Source organism: Rhinoraja longicauda, chromosome 5 (genome assembly GCF_053455715.1).
Source record: "Rhinoraja longicauda isolate Sanriku21f chromosome 5, sRhiLon1.1, whole genome shotgun sequence".
In the NCBI taxonomy this organism is placed as follows: Eukaryota; Metazoa; Chordata; class Chondrichthyes; order Rajiformes; family Arhynchobatidae; genus Rhinoraja; species Rhinoraja longicauda.
This window is the reverse complement of record NC_135957.1, coordinates 45,322,935-45,345,198: the sequence shown is the minus strand read 5'-3', so window position 1 is coordinate 45,345,198 and position 22,264 is coordinate 45,322,935. Positions and strand designations below refer to the sequence as shown.

The 22,264-nt window shown below is 42.0% G+C and overlaps 1 protein-coding gene and 1 long non-coding RNA gene across 2 annotated transcripts in view; one reads left to right on the top strand and one right to left on the bottom strand.

The window, feature by feature from the left end:
* trim54 (tripartite motif containing 54) overlaps nucleotides 1–11,604 on the top strand; it is a 63,196-nt gene extending 51,592 nt beyond the window's left edge. Inside the window, exon 9 of the mRNA XM_078400133.1 lies at nucleotides 11,527–11,604. Coding sequence (XP_078256259.1) covers nucleotides 11,527–11,537 — 11 coding nt within the window. The 3' untranslated portion in view covers nucleotides 11,538–11,604. The remainder of the gene's footprint in view (nucleotides 1–11,526) is intronic.
* Nucleotides 11,605–16,594: 4,990 nt separating this feature from the next.
* LOC144593988 (uncharacterized) lies at nucleotides 16,595–20,162 on the bottom strand. The gene is made up of 4 exons (XR_013547313.1): nucleotides 20,064–20,162; nucleotides 17,917–17,949; nucleotides 17,475–17,527; nucleotides 16,595–16,833 (listed from the first exon to the last, which is right to left on the bottom strand). It is a non-coding gene; the product is annotated as an uncharacterized LOC144593988 (long non-coding RNA).
* Between the last annotated feature and the right edge of the window lie 2,102 nt (nucleotides 20,163–22,264).

Sequence of the window (22,264 nt, the reverse complement as noted above, 5' to 3'; positions counted from 1 at the left end):
GCCAAACCCTGAGGCACACCACTGGTCATAGACCTCCAGTCCGAGAAGCAACCTCTGCTTCCTTCCATTAAGCCAAATTTCTACCCATTCAGCTACCTCTCCTTGGATCCCACATGAACCTTCCAGAGCATTTGAAACCTTGTCGAATGCTTTGCTGAAGTCCATATATACATGTACAGCTCTGCCCTCATCAACCTTTTTGGTCACATCTTCAAAAACTCAATTGGATTCGTGAGACACGATCTCCCATGCAGAAATCCACGCTGACTCTCCCTAATCAGCCCTTGTCCATTTAAATGTGTGTATATCCTATCCTTCGGAATACTCTCTAGTAACTTTCCAACTACAGATGTTAAGCTCACTGATCTATAGTTCCCAGCATTTTCCTTGCAGCCCTTCTTGAATAAAGGCACAACATTTGCCAACCTCCAGTCTTCCAGTACCTCTCCTGCATTTAATAACGTAAATTTTAGCCAGGGCTTCTGCAATTTCCTCTCCAGTTTCCCAGTGTCAGCGGATATATCTGATCTGGCCCAGGAGATCTATCTACCTTCATGCAAGTCAAGACCTTCAGCATCTCTTCGACCGTAACACTGACTGCTCTCAGATAACTTCCATTGACTGCCCCAAGTTCCTCAGTTCTCCTGTCTTTCTCCACGGTAAAAACTGAGGTCCTTGCCAATCTTGTGTCTCCACAAGAGATGACTGATTTCATTCCTGAAAGGCTCCACTCTCTCTAATTACCCTTTTATCCTTAATACTATCTGCCAGAGCAATCTCCCTTTTTCCCTGTGATTTCCATTTTTAGTTTGCTTTGTAGTTCCCGAAACTCTTCCAGAGATACACTTAATCCCAGCTGCCTATACCTGTCCCAAGCAGCCTCCTTACTCTTGACCAAAGCCACAATTTCCCTCATCATCCAAGCCCTGCACATTTAAAGTTGCATATTAATGCTAAAGAAATTTGAGACAATTAAGTTAAATATCAATTGAACTTTTGTAATTCAAATGTACTGCTAGTACAGTTATTAAAACAGCTATAATCTTTAGAAATCCATTCTGAGTCAGTCTCTAATGATTCTATTACCCAATTTTCTTCCCTTTATTTTTACTTAAATATCAATATAAATATGAACAATGTGCTCAGTCCAAATTATACTCACAACCTCTATAAATAGAGAACATCGAGTACATAAGCAATATCATGCTAAATAGCCTTTTTTTTAAAAATCAGTCACTCTTTTAGATGAGTGGATGACAAGGAGGTGCCTAGGTGCCAGTAATTGAGGTGGATCAGTCTCGTTGCAGCTACTGTCACAGATTACAGGAGTGTAATCGATGTTTGCCCACGTACCTGCACTTTACTGGAAGTCACAGGGTAAATGCGAATCAGCTCAAAACACTGAACAACCCCCTGCCTTTAGATATTGTGGCAATTCAGTCGGATTAGAATTGGAGCAGCTCCTGTTAGGAGAGCAAAATGTTTGGCCACTCACCTGCCCGTCCTGGCGCTGGTCAGTGGTCTAGAGTTGGAGGTTTTGGATTATTGACTACCAGTGTCCACAGGATCACCCCCAGCTTTATACATGATCCAAGGAGTTGAGTTGACGTCAGTGTAACTGCGGACATTGCTTGTAAATGCACAGATGATGTGCCACAAAACATCAATGGTTGGTTATCTGGAACACTAAAACACGGTAAAAGACATCACGCTCCAAGGCGCATCTAATAAAATTTAACTGGACAAATACTGGCGCGCAGCTGGTGCCACAGTAATTCACCTGTTTTACGTGATGCGATTTTTAGCATTTACAACTAATGGGCAAATGAGATCTTCAACTTGCATTGCTATTTTTTTTTAAAGCTGTATTTTACACGTTGTTGATGACAACAGGACCGAGCTCCAGCTGGCTCAGGGGGTAAAACTATGATCCGTGTGCCCAGTTAATTCATCACTGAGTGCTGGGGCTAGAATGGTCAGTCAGGTATGTTGTACTTCGTGGTCCGGTACCTGTTGTACCTTTAGTGACTCTGGACGGACCACAAGTACACGTGTATAAAAGGTTACAATGCTGGAGCTCAACTCCAGGCTGTTTATTCCGTGGTCATCTGGATCCAGAGTGACCACCCAATCACACCAACCTCTTATATACGCACTCCTGCACATGCAAACAAAGTAGTCCTTGGGATACACAAAGTAGTCCCAGGCAATATCACAACATCCCCCTTGTCTTATAAAATAAATATATATATATATATATATATGTAACAACAAACTCTAAACACAAACGTTTTTTTGAAACACCATAAAACATTAACAAATATCAACGGTAACGTGCAGGTTTCTTACTGGCACGTCCCGAGCGTGTCACATAATCCCCATCATCATTACGGGCCGGTCGTTCCTCCGCTTCACATTGGGTCTCAACCCTATCGCTGGCTGGGGGGACACAATGGGGACCAACCCCTGGCTTCTCCAGTGGAAGATCTCTCAACTGCACTCGATTCCTCCTGAACCGATTTCCATTCGGCGTCTCAATAATGTAAGACCTTGACTGGGGTTCGTCGCAGACCGATCTCACTTCTGCTGGAACCCAGACCTGATTCGCTTTATCCAGAACCCGGACCTTCTGTCCAGCGTGCAATGGCAACAAGTCATGTCTCTTGACCGAACTGTCAAACTGTGCCTTCATATTCTGCTTACGCTCCTCAAGTCGCTCAAAGGTCCTCTGCCCTTCGTATGCCTTGTTCATGTCAAGGTTCGTGGGGAGAGGCGTCCGAATCTGTCTTCCAAACATCATCTCCGCCGGTGACGGTAACTTGGAATCAATCGGTGTAGTGCGCAAGTTGAGTAAAGCTGCTGCTACACTCTGTCTCGTTGCCAAGGACTTCTTGATAACAGACTTCACCGTTCGTACCATGCGCTCAGCCAGCCCATTCGACTGAGGGTACCTAGGCGACGACGTTGTATGGGTGATTCCCCATTGCTTGCACATGGACTGGAAAGCTTCACCCACAAATTGTGGACCATTGTCGGAGATGATCTCCGTCGGTGCTCCTAGCAGACCAAACATTCCAGTCACCATATTAGCAACCATGGCACTCGTGGTGCTAGTCAGTCGGTTGACCACCGGAAACTTGGAATGGTAATCCACCATGACAAGATATTGAACGTTGTCAATTTCAAACATGTCCATTGCTATTTTGGTCCAAGGTGTGACTGGTATCTCATGTGGCATGAGTGTTTCCCTCATTTGCTCTGGCATGTGCATCTGGCACGGACTACACCTTCGGACAAGGTCATCAATGTGTTGGTTCATGTTGGGCCAATAGACCATTTGTCTCGCTAGAAGTCTCGTCTTCTCAATGCCTTGGTGGCCAACATGAAGTTGCTGCAATACATCCTGTCTCATCGACTCAGGAATGACTACTTGCCGTCCTTTGAAAATGGCCCCATTTGACATGCCCAACTCATCTCGAAAAAACCAGTAGGGCCGCAGGTCGGTAGGTATCTCCTGTAGGGTCGCCGGCCATCCGGAATGGACATACTGCATAACCCTATGCAGTATAGGGTCACGACAAGTTTCTGTCTGCAGCTCCACCCTTTTGAGTTTGCCGAAGTGTATCAAGTCGACACCTAGCGTGTCCTCGATGTTGTCGAAGAAGATGCTCTCTACATGTACATCGAGATCTATGCTCTCTGTCTTCTCCGGATTGGGCAGCCTGCTGAGAGTGTCAGCAATGATCATCTCAGCCCCAGGTCTGTGCTCTATGGTGAAGTTGTATCCTTGCACCTTGATGAGCAACCGCTGCAGTCGGGGTGGGGCACTCGTGAGTGGTTTGCCGCAGATAGTGACAAGAGGCTTGTGATCAGTCAGCACCTTAAAATCCCGCCCAAATAGGTATGTATGAAACCTTGTGATGCCAAAAACCAATGCAAGGGTCTCGCGTTCAATATTGGAGTAGTTGGACTGGCATGAAGACAGTGCCTTCGAAGCGTACGCAACAGGCCGTCCTTCCTGCGAAAGGCATGCTCCCACTCCTTTCATTGACGCATCTACCTCAAGGGTGACAGGAGCATCAGGGCGATAGTACTGGAGGACAGATTCCCCCTGTATGCAGCTCTTCAGGTTACAGAACGCCGTTTGGTGGTCTTCTTGCCACAAGAATGGGACATCTTTCTTCAACAAATCCCTCAAAATGGCGACCAGGTCAGCATACTTTGGGATGTAGGGCGATAAAAAATTCATCATCCCCAGGAACCGTTGTAAATCTTCCTTATCTTGTGGTGTTGGCATCTTATGAATGTCCTGCACCTTACCAAGATCTGGCCGAATGCCTGTGTCTGAATACATTGTCCCGAAGAAGTTGATGGAGTTAGCCTTCACTACGCACTTAGCACTGTTGAAAGCTAGCCCTTCCCGGGACGCTGCCTCTAACAGCTTCTGTAGATTATAATCATGTTCTTGCGCTGTGGATCCCACTATGACAATATCATCCGCAATGCAGACGCATCCAGGAACCTGTTCTATGATCGTGTCCATACGCTGCTGGAATATATCCTGACTCACCGACAAACCGAAAGGCAACCTCCTATAGCAATACCTGCCAAAAGGCGTGCGGAACGTGGTAAGTTCCTGGCTAGCCTCATCAAGTCGGACAGACCAATAACCCGCTTTAGCATCGAGTTTGGAGAACAATTTCCCATTGGCAAAAGCCGGATTGATCTCCTCAAGTGTCTGGATCTTGTGCGGGCAACGTTTGAGACTTGCATTCAAACGCTTCGGGTCTAGGCATACCCTGATTGACCCATCCTTCTTAACGGAGGTGGTTATTGAACTGCACCAGTCCGTATGGTGAGTTACCTTTCGGATGACTCCATCATCTTCCATTTTGTCCAACTCAGCCCGCAACTTGTCTTTGAGATGGATACTACCTTTCCTTGGCGCATCAATGTGTGATGTGGCCTCCTCCTTGAGATGAAGGGTGGCTGGCCCCTTGAAGTTGCCAATCCGATCAAACTGATTAGGCCACCTCTTCATTAGGTCCCCCACCGAGTTGAAACTGTCTTGCTCCTTCCGAGCATCTGATGGGTGCTCCTCTGGTCCCATAGCATGTATCGTGACAACCTGAAGTTGCTTAATACCTGGGAGGCCGATGACAGCGGATCCTGCCACGTCTACCACAAAAAATTCCTGAGGACACCACATCGACCCTTGGTATCGGCACGAAACGGATATAGTGCCAACACACATGATTTCCGTCCCATTATATGCTGTCAGACGGACTTTGCATGGTCGTAGGTGCTGCTTGTATTTGTCATTGGGATACATGTCTCGTATGATCCGAAGGGGAAGAGTATTTCCTCCAGCCCCGGTGTCTATCTTCACCTTCAGTCGATGTTGCCCCTTCATTGACGGGCATTTGATGTTCAACACCGCAAATGCCTCATCACCCATTGGAGGCATCCTGTCCATACCTGAAATGGTGATATTATGGACATACATATCCGATCCTTCCTCTTGACTGTCACAGCACGATGCATCACCGTCATGGGACTGCTGCTGCACCTCGTCAACTCGCTTGTATTTGCCCCTGGACCATTTAGATGGGCGCACAGGATCCACTTTATTCCTACAGCATTTTGCCCAATGCCCTTTCTTGCCACACTTCTTGCATGTGTCGCGATACGCCGGGCATTGCCTGGGCTTATGAAACAAATCACAGTAGCCACAAGGGTTTTGTCTCTCATCCTGCGACTTCTGTTTCGTCGACCCTCGTGTCTTGACAGCATCAATATGGCTAGACCCGGGCTCTAAATTTGCAATGCGCTGTCTGCCCGCTGCAATGGCCTCATACTGCCTGCCTAACGTAAGCACCTCTGGAATGGTGTGACCTTTAGGCTTCTGTATAAGCTCTCGCTGTAGACCTTCATGGGGCGTGGACGTGATTACCAACTCCATGACTCTGTCAGTGAGTTCCTGCTCAGTGAAGTCACACTGGAGGCTTTTTTCGCGACACCGGGTCACAAACTGAGCAAGCAACTCCCCCGGCTTCTGGCGATACCGCATCAACTCCAACCTGTGGACCCTGAAATTTACCTTCGTCCTCAGCTGGTCCTCAAAAAATGCCCATATGCACTCCGGTTTGCTCCGATCCTCCACACTCAGACCTGACGCATTCAAACGACGAAGGCCTTCCACTCCCAAAGCGATTTTTATCTTCGTGGCCTGCTTAGATTCCGATGCAACTTCTAAGTCTTCCAGGCACAGTTGCAACCTTTCCTTGAACAGGGAGAACTCAGTGGGGATGTCCAGCACTTGCCAGTTCATTTCAGGTAACCGAGACATATTATTTGCACTATATGGCGGAAACACGGTAACTTGAACAATTATAAATAAAACCAAAAACAACCGTATCACAGGACCCCAACCCTTGCTATCAGCAAATCTATAGCACTATATGCATTCACAGAAATAAACATACATATACCATAGTATCAAATGCAAACAGTAATCTTGCAGTATTACACACAGATAAGCACACAAAGCAATGTCCAAATCTTCTCTTCAAGAAGCAGACTGGCCGTGTAGATCAGCGTAGCGTAGGCTCTAGATGGGTGAAGGTCGCTGCTCCACTGTGATGATCTGCCTCGCAACGATGGGCTCGCAACGATGGGCCCGCAACTATGGGCTCCAACGATGGGCCCGCAACGATGGGCCCGCAACGATGGGCCCGCAACGATGGGCTCGCAACGATGCAGCTCCCAGCTGCTGTAACCGCGTTGCGATCGGGCCTCGGCTGCGGTGCGCGTTGGCCCCGCCCACAGGTGCTCCCGGCCGCTGCTGCTCAGTCGACGCGTGCTGCCGCTGCCTCGGGCCCAGGGCCTTCCCGACTCACCGGTCGCCGCGCCTGGGTAAGGATGCAGTGCCTCGGCCTTACCGGTCGTCGCGCCTCCGTGGGTGGTCGGTCCCTCCGGTCGCCGAACTCCCCCGCGATGCCAGGTCTCACCGGACTCTGCACTCCCCCGCGATGTCGGGTCTCACCGGTCCCTGTCGGTGACGGTGTCGTCGTCGGTGTGGGCCTTCACACACCTCCCTCAGCAGCTTGCAACGTCCCGTCGGCAGCTCAGCGCTCGCTGACTACAGATCAGGTAAGTGCACATACACTGTTGGCCCTGTCGAGAGGTAATCCAGCGTCCCGTACGAGCTGGAAACTACTTTTTATTTCTGTTTCTTTCCCCTAGGGCACTAGTTTAATTATTTTCGTAGTATAGTTTTCACCAAAAAAAAAATCTTTTAAATTTAAATTTTTTTTTAAATTTTTTTTTTTTACTTGTGAACCTTTTCCGCTTGGGTTTCTCTTTACCTTTCTAGGCAAATCACCAAACCGCTGCCACCATGTTGTACTTCGTGGTCAGGTACCTGTTGTACCTTTAGTGACTCTGGACGGACCACAAGTACACGTGTATAAAAGGTTACAATGCTGGAGCTCAACTCCAGGCTGTTTATTCCGTGGTCATCTGGATCCAGAGTCAATATCAATAGTCAATAGTCGTTTATTTGTTACATACACATAAATGTGTAGTAAAATGAAACATTACCCGCAGTTGAACAATAAGACCAATAAGATTAATCAATAAAAATGCAATAACACATACAATCACAACTAACACCAAACAAAAAGAAACATCCATCACAGTGAGTCTCCTCCAGTCCCTCCTCACTGTGATGGAAGGCCAAAATGTCTTTTTCTCTTCCCTGCCGTCTTGTCCCGCGGTCAGGCTGTTGTCGTTGCCACGTCGGGGCGGTCGGGGCTCCCGATATTGAAGCCCCCGCTGGGCGGTGAAAGGTCCGCGGCCTATTTCAGGCCGCGCCGGATGGTGAAAGGTCCGCGGCGGGCCGACCCAAGCCCCGCGATTCGGGGCGGGCGAACACGCTGCCTCTGCCGCTGCCGGAGCTCCCGATGTCGGCCCCCATCCAGGGGTCTGCGGGCTTCCGACGTCCACGCGGCCCGCGCCGGAGCCTCCGGAGACGAGTCGCAGCCGTTCCCGCAGCATCCGCAGGCAGCCAGCGCCGCAGGTGGTGAGTCCGGACCGCGGGCTCTGCGAACCAGAGACCCAGGTGGTCCCAGGTGCATGGCCGGTGGTAGGCCGCAACGGGAACGGAGACACGACACAGAACAAAGGTCACGTCTCCGTTCGGGAGAGAGAATGTTACAGTTCCCGTTCCCTCCCACCCCCCCCCCAAAACATAACATACAACACTACATCATATTAAACTACAATTCAGACAAAAATAACAAAAAACACAAAAGACAGACGGACTGCAGGCAAGCCGCAGCTGCAACGGCAGCGCTGGCTCCTCCCCTCACACCAACCTCTTATATACGCACTCCTGCACATGCAAACAAAGTAGTCCTTGGGATACACAAAGTAGTCCCAGGCAATATCACAACAAGGTAGGTGCTCGGCAGTTGGTTTGGGTCGAAAGTGATCAGATAGTATGGGAGGGATGGGCGGGGTTAAAGTGATGTACATGGCAGGAAGGAGTTTTTTTGGAATGGGTTGTGAGACAATGTGTTGGGTAGGGATGTGTTGAATGGGAATAGCTTCTGCGAGGTAAGGTTAGAAGGGCGAGGAAGATGGTGACTAAATGAACAAACTAAGCCAGTTTTCCTGTATTCAGCAATTCCAATGACAAGTAATTAAGCAATCTACCAGAAAGAATAACTCCATATTCAATCTGAAAGAAAAGCCTTCACGATATTTAAAAGTTTATGCTAGATTTGAAGTCTCCACTTCAAGGCTTCAGCAGTGAGATAGACCGTGTATTAATGATAAGACACAAAAAGCTGGAGTAACTCCGCAGGCCAGGCAGCATCTCTGGAGAGAAGGAATCGGTGACATTTCGGGTTGAGACTCTTCTGATAAGAAATGGGCACAAGCTTTACACACCACAGGAACAAATCCATTGCCTGCACTATCAAGGACAAGGGCAGCAGGTGTACAGGAACACCTTCCACACCCATCAAGTCTTACACCATTCTAACTTGGAAATATGTCATCTTTCCTGTAGTCACTTGATCAAAATCCTAGAATTCCTTCTAAATTCCAAAAAAAACAAATAAAAGCATCTTTAACATCAAATAAAACTGATTTAAACGACGACCATAAAATGTTGGACTAGTGGCTATTATACGTGTATATACGAATAATAACAAACAAATATAAACAAATTCGATCTTCAAAATCTTCTAAACTTAGCAACTTGCAGATAAATGCTTCATCCAATGTTACCTGTTTTAATTTATGGTACTGAACTGTTTCCAAGTGATTGACCCTCTTCCTATATCTATCCCATGTTTATAATTAACATCACATAACGTGCTGGTAGTTATTTTTTTAATCTGTTGTTTCACTAATAGTTGAAATTTACGAGAATAAAAGAAAGTGGTAACAATGCAATAATAAAGTTTCATACAGCTTGAATTCTGCTGTATACAAGTTCTCAGGGATCCTTTAATTTTACTCCTAACTACGTCTCCTAGTAAAACCAAAAGTTTACCATTAACTTATTTATAAAACCAAAGACAATGTGTATATATAGCAGTCTCACTTTGAGTAACATGAACTAAATTGCAACATTCTCCTGCATTTCTTTAGGTTGCTACAAATACCCAAAGTTCACTGCTGTGTTTAAAACATTGGTTTGAATATATAATTCTGGTGCTGAAAGCATCACCAAAGACTAATCAGCAAGTTAAGGTAAACTTAATTGAGAACTGTGAGTGAAATCCAGAAAAAGAAATGAACCAATAGCTTTAAAAGTCATCTCCTTCTAGTCTGATTTTTCTATATTTTCAGTCAGTAATTTAAAAAAAAAACAAATGTTCAAATTACTTAATCCCCCATCAGATTAAGCTGTCAATTCATGCCTGTCACCTCACTTATTTGGTAACTTAAGGGCCTGTCCCACTTAGGCGACTGTCAAAGTCGTAGCAGATCGCCAACATTTTATTTTACCCGATGACCACGACAATGCCGAGTCAGGTCGAGATTACACTGTCTTCAAAAACATCGCAAAATTCCCACGCTGTCAATGCTTCTCCGGCGTCCTAATTTTCGCTGAAATCACTGACAAGTCGGTAAGTACTTGAGAGTTTTGAAATATAACATCTTGCCCCGGTTACTTGAAAACCAAGCTTCACGGTACAAGGCATAAACTGGATTGACTTCCAGTTTACTAATAGAAGTATTAAGAGATTTAATTTTAAAAGTGGTTAAATGGATTTTTGTGAAAGGTGTGTGGGCATTCTTTGATAATGTATGGGAGATGCATATCTGGTTTCTGGGTTGCATATCTGGGTTGGGAGCCTACTTTAAATGTGATCGCTGATGGCCATAAACATCGTGAAAATTCCCACGCTTACCTGACCGTCAAACTGTCGCCTCCAATCTACCTGTCAAATGTCCTGACGGTAAATAAATTGGTTAAACACAAGCATTTTATGGTATCTTGAAATGACTTTACTTATTTTAATATTATGTGCTTCTAAATGCATCTAAGAGAACCTAGCAAACCTGGGGACAGCATGTGACAGCGCCCGCAATAAGCAACGATACCTGGCGACAAGCCAGCTGTCGCCAAGAAATTTCACTCCGGTTGATTTCTCAGCGACGCGCTGAGATCCACTACGATTCTTGGAAGACTCCTCACGATCGTGCCAGCGACAGCCTAGTCGCCGGCAGTCGCCTTAAAATCGCCTAAGTGGGACAGGCCCTTTAAGTATATATATCAGCTCAACTGGAAAATATTTTTGTAAATTATCCATATTTAAATATTGCTCTCTTTGAAACTTCCCAATCCTGCTTACAACAGCAGCCGGTGGCATAACTTGTTATCCTTTCCTCTGCAATAATATTATTGGAAGCAATAACTAACAGACTACAATTTTGTATGTTAGGTTAATCTGAACCACTCACTGTGGATAGGTCATCTCTTATCACACAATTCCTGACAGATCTATTTGCTGCAACATAGTTTATAGCCATTTTTATTACCTGAATATCTAAACCTGTAAAATTGGCATTGCATACATAAAAAGTGTCTTTATGGTTCAGTCAGTCGTAACACAAGTGACAGCAGGTAAACAACATTACTAATTTGCTTTCTGATTAATTGTACAAGGTAAATACTTCATTGGCTGACACGTACCTTGCTTGAAGGCAGATGCTTCATCGTGTTCAGCTGTTTCTTCAATAACTTTGCTTCCATCAATAGGTCAGAGGAGTAGAATATTCCCTGATAATTGTACAATGTTCATTTCTACTCACAAGACAGAGCAGGTGGAAACTGTTTCCAGTTACAAAAAGCTCAAGAAGCAGTTGTCACATGATTGTGATCATTTTGTACACCAAGTGGTCAGGTTTTACACTGCGGTATAGGTTTAGTGGAAATGGGATTGTATTTTTTTAAATAATCGCAGTTTATTTCCCATTTCCGACATATACTTTCTCTTTCCACAGATGCTGCCTGATCAGTTGAATGTTTCCAGCAACTTCTGTCTTTATTTCTAGTGCTCCTAGAATGCACTTAGGTTCCATGGTATCAAGAATTAAATTATAAAAGGTTTTTCCAAAATGCCAACATCTTTTGTTTTAGTTGATAATATAAATTACCATTTAACACCAAAAGAACTAACACTCGCTTTCTGATAGACAGAATCACTGTGTACAGATTAAAATCAGCATTTCCACACGGCTAGTTAACTTCTGAAATGAAGCTGTAATAAGAGCAAAACTAACACTGTTTGTAGTCATTATTCTGTGAAAGTGACAGCAATTTTCTGGAGTAAACATACCCACAGTTAAATATGGAAATCAAATAAACTGCTGTCGGTGATACCTGGATCCTCCAAAGGTGTACCCACAAACCATCTGCAGAGCCTTCTCATCAACCAGTGAACTCTAGGAGTTAGACTATTCTGACCATAAAATTAGCAGAAATATTTACATGTTGGTACATCGGCTGCTAGCAGCATTTAAGCTATGCATTAAGCTTGGCATTTTCTCTGGGCCAAGAAATGAATTTTCTGCATGTGAACTGCAATTCTTCATATTTCAAAATAACCATTAAATAAATAAGAATTTACATTATTTTTGAGTAGGCTCCAATGTTAATTTCACACACTATTAAATAGTTCCAACATTATTTACAAAAAGTGAGTTTTCTTTTGCTGGTTTGCTCTCTGTGATAATTCTTCAATGTGCTTGTTCATTGCTCAACCATATTGATGACATCACAGTAGATGGATATAAGTGATCCTCTTGAACAATACCAACTGACATTGTTAAAGGTTAAAAAAAACACCAAAGGTTGCCAGATATTTGTGGCTTGCAGTCTTCCTGCTTAGCAGTTAATGTCTTTGTAAAATCTAATAGCAACAAGTCTGCTATGAGTAAAAAAAAAGAAATACATTCAAAATAATTTATATTGGAATCATTGGAGGTTTTCTTTTATAAGAAAACAACCAGATTAGAATACTTGTGAAGAATGTAGAAATAAGGAACTGCAGACAATGGTTTACAAAAAAAGGCACAAAGTGGTGGAATAAATAAGCGGGTGAGGCAGCTCTGGAAAATGTGGATGGATGATGTTTCGGTTGGGAACCTTCGTCAAACCGAGCAAGGAATAGTTGTCTTTCTGAGATTCACTCGGCTTTCAGTTCAGATTTTCTTGTACCTGGAGCAGTGCAAGTTACTTACCATTATCCATTGAAATTATCATGTTAACAGAGTATCATATCCTCCCTTCCACAATTTAAAAAAGTCACTATTGCTATGTAATGATGGAAATCAGTAAAATTAAGTGACAATTAAGATTATTCTCCCACCCCAATTACCTGTAAAAGGGCATACCTTTGATACGTGGGATGATAACAAAACAAAATTTAATTGGAACACAGTACAAAGATGTCATGCAGGATATATCCTAAAAGTAAACTTAAATTTCATTTATATTCTTGCACCAGGACACGGTTGTTTTCAAATTCAAATATTACCGTCTGGTTGAAATGAATGATTCAATCTGTTTTTTTACTGTGAAGGTTCTGTTATGTTTTACAATGGCATCTTAATTTATAACCAATTCGCCCCAAAATATCTTCTGCACATCACAGCTCAAAACATGTGTAGGAAAGAACTGCAGATGCTCGTTTAAATTGAAGGTAGACACAAAATCTGGAGAGAAGTAATGGGTGACGTTTTGGGTCGAGACCCCTTCTCGACCCGACATGTCCCCATTCCTCCTCTCCAGAGATGCTGCCTGTCCCATTGAGTTACTCCAGCATTTTGTGTCTACCTACAGCTCAAAACATGCTTGATATCTTTCAACTTTTAAATTTGCTTGCCACGCTGTAACAATTAATGTTTGTAAAGTTTGTAATGTTTAATAAATTGTCCTAATTTCACTTCCTAAAATGAATCAATTTCAAACTAACAGTACAATAACTGTCAGACAAAAAAAAAGGAAATATCAATCAGGGCATCAGTTTTACTCATATCTACAAGCCTCAGCTAGCCAGTGAATGTTTCCGAGTAGTATATCATGCTTATTATATTATACAATTAAAAACTAATTATCTGCAAATTTAATAATAATTGATCCATCTTTATAGAAAGCCTTTTAAAATAAACAAAATACCTCTTCAATTATTTTTCCATTTTCTACTTGTACTTCAAATCATTGGTAATTTAAGAAATCTAAACATTTCTATTAAAGCCATTATAAGTTGTCACCCAGAAAAAGGCAGAGTTTGAATGTGGACCAAAACAAACAAGTGCCTTCAAGGCTGCTAAGATTGCACTAGAACAGGCTTTATCCCCAGCCCCCAGGCAAGAAGGTATCCCTTTTGAACTGCAAGTTTTCGTGTGAGAAAACATTGCAGTTTGAAGTTTATGGCAGAAACAAGGCAGGAACCGTGTGCCTTGGGGTTCTGGACTAGAACAATGCCAGATACAGCCCAGCGATATACCCTGATGGGGAAACAGCTACTGGGCGCTACTAGAAACAAAATTCCAAACCAGTTCGGGAAAAGTTATATTAAGACCAGAACTGCCTATAATGAATTGGGTCCTAGCCCAGAATGTCACTCATAAAAAAGAGGGAGAGCCCAGCGTATACATACACTCCAAGCCTCCTGAAAAGCAAGTCAGACCTCACCCCTGTATCCCACAAATGCAAGTCAGGCCAATAACGTTTCCAGTGGCTTTTGCCAGAATCTGTTGGCCAAAATGATTAATGCTTTTGAACTATAGTCTCTATGATCATCTCTATACACAGTGTAATTTTCCCATCCATCACCTCCTTCAGTGACATGGGTTATTTTCCTAGCAATCATGGTTCTTGGGTTCTTGGTCCTCCAAAATATTCCAAATGGAATTTAAACTGGAGGGTCTAACCCAGAACACTTTTGGTGGGTCCTGATCAGACAGATGAGACCAGTCTGGAGTCTGGTCAAAGGCCCTCTGACAGGCATCGCCATTATCGTACCAGATATTCCCAACCCAATGTTGGGATTCCATCCCTTAGCTAATATGGTCCAGACCTTTACAGGATCCAGTTTCCAATTCTTCGCGCAGCCTCCTTTTGGTGCAGCCAAGTGAGTTTGCACGCCACTTTCTTCTGCAAAAGGTCCCCCAGGCTAATTTGTACCCCTTGAATACATGCAAGTCAGCAGAGCATATTCTTTCATCAATTTCCCATTTGTTTCCCAGTTGGCTGATTTTTCATGGCATGTGCCTCATCTAATCTCCCCAAACTCTGTTTGTCCCTGTCAGGATCAAAAGACCTACTCCTGCACAACTGCTCCATCTGCATCCCCCCACACCCTCCAATCACTCACTCCTTAAGGTCTGTGATTTAACTCTTTCCTAAGATTACGAAAAAGTAAAAGAGAAACAATTTTACATTTTCTAACAGCTATAATGCAATTTGTCTTTAAAAAAATCCAAATATTTAATTCATTTTATTAAAAGTTAAAATTTATTTTAAACTACACAATGTTTTTTATTCTCCTATTTGTTCAGTTGATATTCGCCTGGTTGACACTTGGGGCAACTTCAAATCCATCCATTACAGGTTAAACACCGATTTTCTGGCACCTTTGGTTTCAGAGCCTTTCTAGATTATCCGTTTTTCTGGACCCACAGAGGTCACGTGATAATGAATGGACAATGCACCCCTCTCCTGCTAATGACACCCCTCCAGTGTCTCTAAAACTCCGTGGAGTGCCAGAAACTTAAATAAAATAAATATAAAATGTAAAACTGAATCTGAATGTCATGACCTGGCGACCCATTCCTGGCTCCCACCGTCTCCCCGGCCGCTTAGAGTCCCGGCTCCCGACTCGCAAAGTGCACCAGCGAGCCCATGTTCACCCCGGGGGACAGCTGTTGTTTTGGCTCACATTATAGCTCCTGGGGACAGCGCTTTGTTCAGGTCAACTGGCCCTCCCGCATCCCCTCCCTTCCCCCATGGCACCTACTCCCCCAGAGTCACTGACATACTCCACCATGGAAGCAACAGCAGGCGAGAGGGGAGGGAGCCCCACGTTGACCGAGCACGTCCTGTCAGTGGGGGCAATCTGAAGAAAGCTCTGTGACCAGGGGCCACAATGTGAGCCGCACCAACAACCATGTGAAGAAATGCTTGCTGGTGCAGACCAGCGGTTTCAGCGCCTAGTTTTAAAGTGAAACAGACAAAGTGCTGGGGTAACTCAGCTAACTGAATCAGTCTGGGAAAGGGTCCCAATGTCACCTATCCGTGTTCTCCAGAGATCCTGACCCACTGAGCTACTCCAGCACTTTGTGTTTTTTTGGTGGGAGAAGGGGGGCTCGCTGGTGCATGTTGCAAGTTGGGAGTGGGGCCGGAAGTCGGGCCTCAAACGGGCTGGGGATGGGTTGGCAGGTCTGACCGCTACATATGACATCTGCTATAAGGGGGTCTATAAAACAAGGGTTTTACTGCATTGTCTTTGTGAAGTAGTGAAGTTGATTCTTTCACAACAGAGGGACACGATCAGAAAGAGCACACGCCCTTCGCGATGCCTTCTGTGGCCGATCATGGAAATTCAACAGAGCTCTCGTAATTTTTTCCGGATTACAGGGATGGGTGGACAACCAGTTGCAGGAAAATCGGTGTTCAACCTATATTTTACTCCAGTTTTATCCCTCAAGGTTTAATTTCAATTGGGTACTCATTTAATTGTAATCGTGAATGGGGGCGGAGAGGCAAGGAACTTAGCATATTCAGACTACTGTAGAAGGTAATAAGATATTTCTTATTAATGTTACAAATTCATTCAAAAATATCTTGACGTAGCAAACATACACCATCATAAAAGTTAATTTAAAACTAGGTCTCCAGAATAATCTTATACATATTTATGGATGTTCTGATAAACTGTTGCTCGTTTTTTTCTAGGAGATTTAATTAACAGTAGTGTTTGCCATCTTTTCCTTTTCCACAGTTAACAGACTCAAGAACTGAGTTGGGAAGAGGATTTGCTATTTCAGTCTAGTACATAGCCGATTCAATGCAAACAAACCAAATACCATGAAAGGTTAATTTCCCAACACACTCTCCGCAATTATGGCAGCTTTCCTCTACAGCGATAACATATTAAAACATTGTGTCAAATGGTTAAGAAAATTCAGTCTTTTGCTACTGAAGTGGGAATTAATTGATGATTCGGGTAAATCTTTCATGGTCTATTTGCCATCCAGGATAGGTAGGTATTCCACATCAGGGCAACAATCTGAACAACTGCCAACCTGTATTAAATTAAAGAAACAGCAATTCAGATTATATGCCTTTTTTATTTCTCAATTTAAATGAAAGACGTAATCCCAATCACCCAGTCCACTTCATTGCAGGCCTTGCACTTTTTAAACATCTGTTCTGTCCCTGGAGCCATAATACTATAATGCTGTGGCACTGCATACTGCACCCCTCAAGTTATTTTTCTCTTTGCACCATCTTTTGTACTTATTATGTGGTCTGATTGGGAAAGCACACAAAAACATTTTTTTTTTCTTTACACATAATAATAAACCAATAAAAGCAAAAACTGTGTTCAGATAAGATAAAAGATGGCCTGGGAAATGAAAGTGTCTCCAATTAGAAAGTTCTTGGACCAGGCTGATTTCTCCCGTGGAAATTGGATTGAATACAATGGGCACATCTGGTGAAGATAAACTTGGTGAAAAGCAAGAACAATCAAGGCAGCTTGAAGTTTCATTTCATATTAATTATTTATTTCAGTTTATATTTAGTTAACTATAATCAGATGACATTTTTTTTTAATCCCCAAGGGAAATCCCCAAGGGAAACTAATCTTTCTTTTCAAGACTAAGCTGAGGAACATTTGGTCAACCAAGCGAACCAGAGATTCAATGAGCATTTTTGTTTTTACCTGTTTTGCAGTGATATAAAGTAGAAATTCAGCAGTTGTGCAGCTGGCCAGATCTTTAAAAGAGAGTAATTTTTAGAACATTTATAAAAAAAGTAAAAAAATCTTTAAGTTTAACTGATGAAAACAAAGTAATGTTGGTTGTTGATAGGCCCATGAAAATTAATGTTTGGATTTTAGCTTTTAAATTTCACACCAGAATTTTGAATTGAAATACATGTACAAATAACAGAAGCCCTAAAACTGAATTTCATAGGAAAATATAGTCAGTTCTGACCCCCTTTTCTTGCTACACTTTCCAAGCAGTATTGGAATTCTAGATTTAAGCAATAAATGGCAGCAACCAAGTCTAGCGAAGTTGCAAATTTCAACTCTTTTCCAATGAGTTAACAATAAAACTACTTGAATGCTCCATGGATTATTTGCAATGAATTTCTTTACTTACACAATAGTTTGACATCATTGTAGTTTTATAATTCTGAAAAAGAGATCAGATAAAATTAAAGTCATTTGCTAACATTGAAGATCAAATTTTGGTTACTATAAAGCTATTATCAAATTGTATGAATCTTTGCACAACTTTGAAAGGCAAAAATAAAAAAAGCAAAAATAAATGTAAAATTTGACATTAATTTAGTATCCTTGTAATAGAATCCAAGTTGCTGTCAGAAAACTGAAACAATGTACATGTTGCAAAAATCCTTCCCATACTTATTTCCCCAAATGGCATTTTGAAAGCAATTTTAATCTTTCAAATTGCAAATTTACTCAGATTTCAACAAAAAATCTTCCCTGTTAATTCTGCCAATGTAATCACTATTGCCATAACTTTATCTTTTTCAATATGTGTGACAATTGGCAAGATAAGATTTTTAATCCAAATTGCACTTCACCAAGATAAAAGACACTCCAGAAGTATTTTTGCACAATACTGTTGCTTTCTTACTGTGAGGTGCTGGCATCAGATTATTATTTCACCAAGCAAACAAGATCAACAACCTTACCTCATCAATAACTTCTCAGAAATGCCATCGACAACATTTCTGAGATGAGGTTGCAGCTACTTAGTGTACTAATAAACATAGTAATGGGGATAAAAGAAAGTGAAGCAGAATAATTAATGAGATATTATTGGGAATGGGAAAATTGTAGCAAATTGGGTAAAAATATGGAAATGTGAGGTCATTAAATTTAAAAATGGTAGAAAAAAAGTTTCCAAAGTGGCATATAGCTGGTAAAACGCAGTCTAAAGAGTTAGTTCATATTGAAAGGGCACGACAGGTACAGAAAATTTAAAAGGTTAAGGTTTTCAAGGAGTGGAGTAAGCTCTCAATGCAGGGGGTGATGCAAGTATGGAGCACTTCCACAAATGGCTATTGATGTAAGGTCAATTGTCACCTTTAAATTTGAGATAGATTCTTGTTAACTAAAAATATATCAAAAGAGAATACGCAGCAAAGAAAGATCAGTTACCATCTTAATGAAGACCAGAAGGAACTCTTATTAAAAAACTTTTTTTTAATGCCTGTGTGGGGTTGAATTAAGGGCCTGTCCCACTTTAGGCGATTTTAAGGCGACTGCCGGCGACTGTCAAAGTCGTAGCAGATCGCCAAACTTTTCTTTTACCCGACGACAATGCCGAGTCAGGTCGAGATTACAGCGTTTTTGAAAACATCCCGAAATTCCCACGCTGTCAATGCTTCTCCGGCATCCTAATTTTCGCTGAAATCACTGACAAGTCGGTAAGTACTTGAGAGTTTTGAATTATAACATCTTGTATGGGTTACATAAAAACCAAGCATCACTGTAACAAGGCATAAACTGGATTTACTTCCAGTTTACTAATAGCTGTATTAAAAAAAAATGTTTTTAAAGTGGTTAAGTGGATTTTTGTGAAAAGTGTGTGGGCATTCTTTGAAAATGTACGGGAGATGCATATCTGGTTTCTGGATTGCATATCTGGGTTGGGAGCCCACTTTAAATGTAATGGCTGATGGTCATAAACATCGCAAAATTCCCACGCTTACCTGACCGTCAAACTGTCGCCTCCAATCTACCTGTCAAATGTCCTGACGGTAAATAAATTGGTTAAACACAAGCATTTTATGGTATTTTGAAATGACTTTACTTATTTTAATATAATAGGCTTCTTAATGCATCTAAGAGAACCTAGCAAACCTGGGGACAGCAGGCAACAGCGCCCGCAATAAGCAACATTACCTGGCGACAAGCCAGGTGTCGCCGAGAAATTTCACTCCGGAAGATTTCTCAGCGACGCGCTGAGATCCACTACGATTCTTGGAAGACTCCTCACGATCGTGCCCACGACACCCGGCAGTCGCCTTAAAATCGCCTAATGTGGGACAGGCCCTTTATGGGCATTCTGATGTTTTTTGTTTAATTCTGGACTGTTCAAAAACAAATCACAAAATTCCAAAGCAGAAGATTACTTAAAATGTATCCAATTAGCCTTCCCCGTAGCCCTCAGAACCCTACCTCTCATGTACCTAATAAACTAGATGATGTCTGCAGTTTTGAATCAATATTTAAAATCAATTCAACTTTTGAAGGATACAAGTTAATATTACTCACCTGCTCGAATTTCAAATATATTTTTTCCCGTGAAAGCCCGCCCAGGACCCCAGTCACTACCATGAAACCAGCCAAGAAACAAGGCGCAAGCGCAAACTGGAACAAAAGAAAATATTTTTTAAATTATCCTATAATTTATAAACTTGCAATGGCCACATAGGCCTGACACGTCAAGCAACCTTGAGGCAACTACCAGGTTGTTACTTCTCATTTCAACTCATGTATGAATGAACTGGTATTGGTGCTCAATCTGGCTAATCATGTCCTCAAAAGGACTATTTGAAAATAAAGCATTTAATTTTAAAATATCATTAAAAGAATAAAAACCTGAGGAAAAAAAGTGAAACAACCTTTAGCACTGTGGTTTTTGTTTACTAACTTCAAGTCTATGATACGTGAAAAAATAATGAGATTGTACTTCTCTGCCGGGAAGAGAGCAAAGATCAGTTTTTCACAATAAAAGTAACATTTCAACTAAATGTATATCATATGACAATTCTTGTGCAAAGTGCATGTCATTTTTTGATGCCTGGAATAAAAGGAACATACATGTGATCACATCCATCATGCCCTGACAGAGACAAATGAAAATGCAAAGTTAAAATGTTTATCTCAAAGGCAGCATAAGTGTATATTCATGGAGCTCACATTTTAAATGCAAAACCGGGGTTTAATTCCTGGATTCCTCCTTAGAAAAGTTAAAATGAACTTCAAATTAAGTTTACTGAGGTTTTGAAAATGCGTTACATGTTGGACGAGGACAAAAAATGCAATATTTCGTGGAGAAAGTCTCATTTTGCTCAAGAGGAGAAAATACCATATTTTAAGAGACAAGAATCCCAAAGGAAGGGGATTCCCTCACTGAAAAGATAAATTGGTAACCTCAACATTATAGCAAGGCACTTAAAACAAAGTAAGATAATCAGGTAAATTCAAAGCTTGGAGAAAGGGAAATCATGCAAGACCATTTTATTGAGATTGTTTGAAGTAAAATGCTGAAAATAATGGGGAACCAGCGAATGTACAATACATAAGTTTAGCAATAACAGACAGGCATGGGGAGGAGCAAGTCGAATATGCTGAAGTGGGGATATTTCTCAATGGTGAAACCAAACTGTATAAAAATGGACTTTATTAAAATCTGACAATGTGTACTTTAACCACATGCGACTTTTTTCATTACAAATCTCAAATTGTGGAGTTCAGAGGCAAATAAATAAATGATGGGTCTTTGGCCCAAACATTATGGAAGGCACTGTATGTAAATGAATTGGATTAAGGCACTGGAGATATTCTTACTTTTTAGCCTCCTGTGTGTCAACAGGAAATTTATCTACTAAGTTGTGAAGAGGAGAGAAGTTGACTACAAACAGATATAGATAGGTTGGTGATTGGGCAAAGATCTGCTAAATAGAGTATAATCTGGGCAAATGTGAAATTGTCAATTTTAGCAAGTAAAATAAAGAAAAGCATCTCATAGATATGCTTTTTTTTAATGTTCTGAGAAAAGTTGGAATCTGGGGTCCTCCTGCATGATTCACAAAAACTATGTTGGTACAACAAATAATTAGGAAATCTCACAGTATCTTATCTATTTCTCGGACAATTGAATCCAAAAATAAGAGTCAATGCTTCAGTGAAACAATGCACTGCTGCAACCACATTGGAGTGGTGTGCAATGCCTTATTGCCTAAAGAAGGATGTCAGTACATTGTAATAAACCTTTTGTGAATTTCTTCCATTGGACTTGTATTTACTGGAATTTTGAAAATGGAATCTGAAAGTAGGGCTCCCTGTTGCCCATTTCAGACCCAAGGTTTGTGTCTCTGTTTCATAGAGGTTTGAGAAATTGGAAGTCTTTTCCTCCAAGAGCAATGAAGGCAGTGTCTGGTTATTTCTAAGCCAGAGGAGGATAGATACTCGATAAACAAGGAGCTGATTGGAGGGAGGTGGGCAACATAGGGGTCAGTGGGTGGGCAGATAGGAGGTTTAAATCAAATTAGCTATGATCTTACTGAATAATTCGAGGGGACGAGTGGGCTTCCCCCGTTTCAGTGACAGACCTCCCAACATTTGATTTTCCAAATTCATCATTTTGATGTCAAAAATTCAGAATTTTACATCAAAATTCATAATATGGCACGTAATGTATGTTTTGAGCAAAATAAAAGTATGCACGCCAAATGCGCATACGCGTTGCG